This window comes from Myotis brandtii, unplaced genomic scaffold (genome assembly GCF_000412655.1).
Source record: "Myotis brandtii unplaced genomic scaffold, ASM41265v1 scaffold105, whole genome shotgun sequence".
Taxonomy (NCBI): domain Eukaryota; kingdom Metazoa; phylum Chordata; class Mammalia; order Chiroptera; family Vespertilionidae; genus Myotis; species Myotis brandtii.
The window spans coordinates 1,146,462-1,150,503 of NW_005353538.1; the positions used below are offsets into that span (position 1 = coordinate 1,146,462).

The window sequence follows — 4,042 nt, forward strand, 5'->3', positions numbered from 1 at the left end:
GAGACAGCCCGGGCCATGAGGGCCACGGCAGCCAGGGCTCTAGTATAGCATAAAATATGTGTTAGTCGACTATGTTATTGGTAAGGCTTCCGGTATAGAAGGCTTATGTTAATAGTTAAATTTAGGGGGAGTCGTTACACATTGTCGACTGCGGGGGTAGGTGCCCCTGACCCTCATGTTGTTCAAGGGTCAACTGTAGCAAGTAATCCTAAATTTTCATAGGAGAGGGAAGTAACTAGCTGAGGTTATGTGAGAATAGATGGAATTTTAATGGGCTTTATAAGCTAGATAAGTTTAAGTTAGGGGACTGGTGTCAAAAGTATAGAGGCTGAGAGAGATGTTCAAGGAAGGGTAAGTGGCATCTACCAATAGAGAGGAAGTTTTGAGATGTGTTAGAAAAGTATGTTAAGACCAAAACATAGAGAGGAGGACCTTGAATGTCATTTAAAGCAAGGAGTTACAGATTCAAAGTAATATTTTTGAAATATTATTATGACCATCATGGATTATTATGTTGGAGTGCGGAGCCGGTAGAAGAAGGCAAACCTAGTTATTAGCCTGTTGTTGTTTCTCTTTATAGTTTTCAAAGCCTAAATTAGCATAGTCACTGGGATTAGCTTACCTCAGACATTATAAATAATTCAGCAAAAAACAGGCTAAAGAAAATAAAATTACTGGTTATTCCTGATATTTGTTTTATGAGTTTACCAATTATCTTGGTCTCTTCCTGAATTTGCAATTACCTTAGACAATTTTCTAAAATTTTCTTGTAGAACTGGGCAAAGATAACTTGTGACCAGAAAGTTATTTGTGATAATATGCATGAAAGGTAATGCTAGTAATTTGAAAATGCATTTGAATTACTAAGTGAAATGAATACATTTAAGGTATACTAGAAATATTTGTTAAATAGTATTACAGTACCAAGACACATGTTTAAATGCTTAAAATTGCTTAAATATTGAAAGTTATAATGGAGGTTTTTTGTTATTGTTTTTTAAGATTTGTTTACCCGAGGTATTGATATACAAGCTGTGAATGTGGTAATAAACTTTGACTTCCCAAAGCTGGCAGAGACCTATCTCCATCGCATTGGAAGATCAGGTGAGGAAAGACAGGAGATGCTTTTTGTGGACGTTTTTGTTGTTTTGTTTTTTGAGAAGTTTAATCACTAAATTGTGTGGGGTTTTGTGTGAAATAGTGTTGTAGCAATGAGAACAGAATTAAAACTAATATAGTTGTTCAGTGTTTAAGACTAATTTCTAGTTCTTCTAGAACACTTATTAAGAAAAGTTTAAAAAGTTTACTATATGCATAATTTAAGGTAAAATTAACAAAGGAGAAGTTCACTTTTCTTTTCTGGTACAATCTGTAACTACTGTTTAGTATGTGTATTTTGGCAACTTTTGACACAAATATCTTGTTTGTCCTTTGAAAAAGGTAAAATAGAGTACTACTTTTGGGAAGTAATGTGAATATGAGGAGAGTAGGAAAGTAGTTTCCTATACCCAGAGTGGCACTGGACAAAAACATTGACTCTTTATGATTTTGATGCTTACAGTCTTACACATGCATTCTAATATTTAACTCATTTCTTAATTAAAATTTTTTTTTTTTTGGTTAGGTCGCTTTGGTCATCTTGGCTTAGCTATCAACTTGATCACATATGATGATCGCTTCAACCTGAAAAGTATTGAGGAGCAGCTGGGAACAGAAATTAAACCTATCCCAAGCAACATTGACAAGAGCCTATATGTGGCGGAATACCACAGCGAGCCTGTAGAAGATGATAAACCATAACAAGCATGTGCGTACCTACAGAATAGCTAAGTGAGCATAATATTTAAAGGAAAGAAAGAAATCAAGATCCTCTTTCGTGGGGGCAATTTGATGTTCTAGCATACGTAACAGCAATGTAGGGTGGTGAAACACTTGGCATAAATGACAGTAAAACAGCTATCTCTTGGGTGAAGTTGTGGTCTGTCTCGTTAGAAAATCCATAAGTGTTGTTCTTGAATGCAGTCTTTTTAAGTAGTGTGATACCGTGAGCAGTATCAAGACAGATTCAGACTTCAAAAATAATGAAAGCAAAGAGAATATTTTTCAGCAATTTTGAGTGTGAAAATATTTTCTGTTCTCTTTTCCTTTATCATTCAGTCATCTCTGTTGGAATTCACTCTTCATTTCAAATGGGTGCCTCAGTAAGTCAGGTTACATTACCTACAATACCTTATTGCCAAATGTGTAATGAGGATAACTATGTCTTTTTAAAATTTTATATATTTTAAAATCTGTTTTATTGATTTTGGAAAGAGAGGAAGGGAGAGGAGGGGTAGAGAGAGAAACATCATCGATTGGCTGCCTCCTGCACGCACCCCTACTGGGAATCGAGCCCGCAACCTGGGCATGTGCCCTGACCAGGAATTTAACCATGACCTCTTGGTTCCTAGTTTGACATTCAACCACTGAGTCACACCCATGGGCAATTATCTCATTTTAAATGCCCACTCTGGTTTTCTGCACCCTCTCATTTAATCTTGTGGTGACTATTGGGCTCCGGTAGAAATGCCCAAAACAAGGCTCAACATAAAGGAAAGTAGCCTTGTGGAATTTTTCTGAGGAGAATATGATTTAACTTGAGAGATGATGAGTTCCAAATTAGCAGTGAACATTTTACCTGTTGTTTTTAAATTTTTCAAATTACTTTCATTTTTTAAAAATTTTAAATGTCAAACAATTCTTAAACATAAAACTAGCCAATGTTTGTTAGTATATTGGCAAGCTATTTATTACGTTTGTGTAAGGTAGTTCCTTTAAGTACTATGAATGACTGCTGGCTGAGGCCAAAATTATCAGACTCTCATTCTGCCTCTAGAATGCCTGGCAGACATTCCTTAATCCTGCATGGACTCTACAGTAGGCAAGAGTGGAGTAGACGCTGTTACAGAGAGAGTATTTGGGATGGGGATGTAAAAACCTGTATACCCTAGTTCATATTGCTTTCACAAATGTTAATTTTAGGTTTCTTTTTTCTTTAGGCTTTGACAAACTAAAGAAGGCTTGCTTGGATCTGTGACACATCATTTTGGGGGGGATGCTCTTCTCTTGTGGGTTTTTCATCTTTTATTTTGGAACTATGAAGATTTAAAAGAACTCAGACATTTTTTTCTTTTTTAACTGGTGAAGAGAAAAAAGCTGAAAAGAAGGAATTTACCTTTTTTGTTCCACTTGTTTGCACTGTGTGCTGACTGAACATTAGTTGCACTAACTGCTGGATTTTTAAAAATGTTTTCTGGGGAAAAGGGGGACAAGGAAGGAGGAGAAAGAAGAGAAGGGAGAAACCCTAAAAAGAGAAGAATCTTGATGAACACACAAGCTTGTCTATTATTTCCGAATTCTGCAACAGCTGACTCTTGTGCATTTCAACTTCTCCCTGATGACTCATCCGTTTTTTAAGCCTGAAGAGCTTATTACTTATTTGTGCGAAGTGCCTTATGCTATGAGACCATTCAGAATATCATCTTTTAGACACAGCCCAAGGAATCAACAATAGTAATTCTTTCCTTTTATTTCTTTTTAAAATTTTTTATTTCATTTTGGTTTCACGTTGAAGTCTCTCTCTTCCCTTTCTACCCAGTACTCAAGCCCAGGGCTGAAAGATGAAACCTATTAGTAATGTTAAACACCATTTTTTTTCTTTAAGTGGAGGAGTTGATATGCAACTGCAGTTCATCCGCACTGTAAATACATGTATTTAAGAAACAACCACACAATCCCAAGTAAAAATTTCTTCTGGGCTGAGTCGATGCAACATCATTGCTCCCAAAGGAAAGAGCGTCTCTGTCATTGCAGGAGCCATACGACAAGCCTTTGTGCTCTGTACGGAACACTAAAGACTGGTTCACGTGCGTCTCCATTCGCAGCTATGGCACTTGAGGTGTAGCCTGTCAGCCTTGACCCTCTTTCCTCTGGCAAAGCGTGTCCCATAGAAAACTGGGTGTGTACACTTGTATAAACTTTGTAAATATGTTTTTTTCTGCGT

The 4,042-nt window shown here is 36.6% G+C and overlaps 1 protein-coding gene across 2 annotated transcripts in view; it reads left to right on the top strand.

Annotated features, from left to right (window-relative positions):
- DDX6 (DEAD (Asp-Glu-Ala-Asp) box helicase 6) overlaps positions 1-3,801 on the top strand; it is a 31,670-nt gene extending 27,869 nt beyond the window's left edge. Inside the window, exons 11-13 of one of the 2 annotated variants that reach the window (XM_014539021.1) lie at positions 1,003-1,104; positions 1,625-1,830; positions 3,039-3,801. In XM_014539021.1, the coding sequence (XP_014394507.1) occupies positions 1,003-1,104; positions 1,625-1,800 (278 nt within the window). In that variant the 3' untranslated portion in view covers positions 1,801-1,830; positions 3,039-3,801. The remainder of the gene's footprint in view (positions 1-1,002; positions 1,105-1,624; positions 1,831-3,038) is intronic. The other variant, XM_005856778.2, reaches the window with a different exon arrangement.
- Positions 3,802-4,042: the final 241 nt, after the last annotated feature.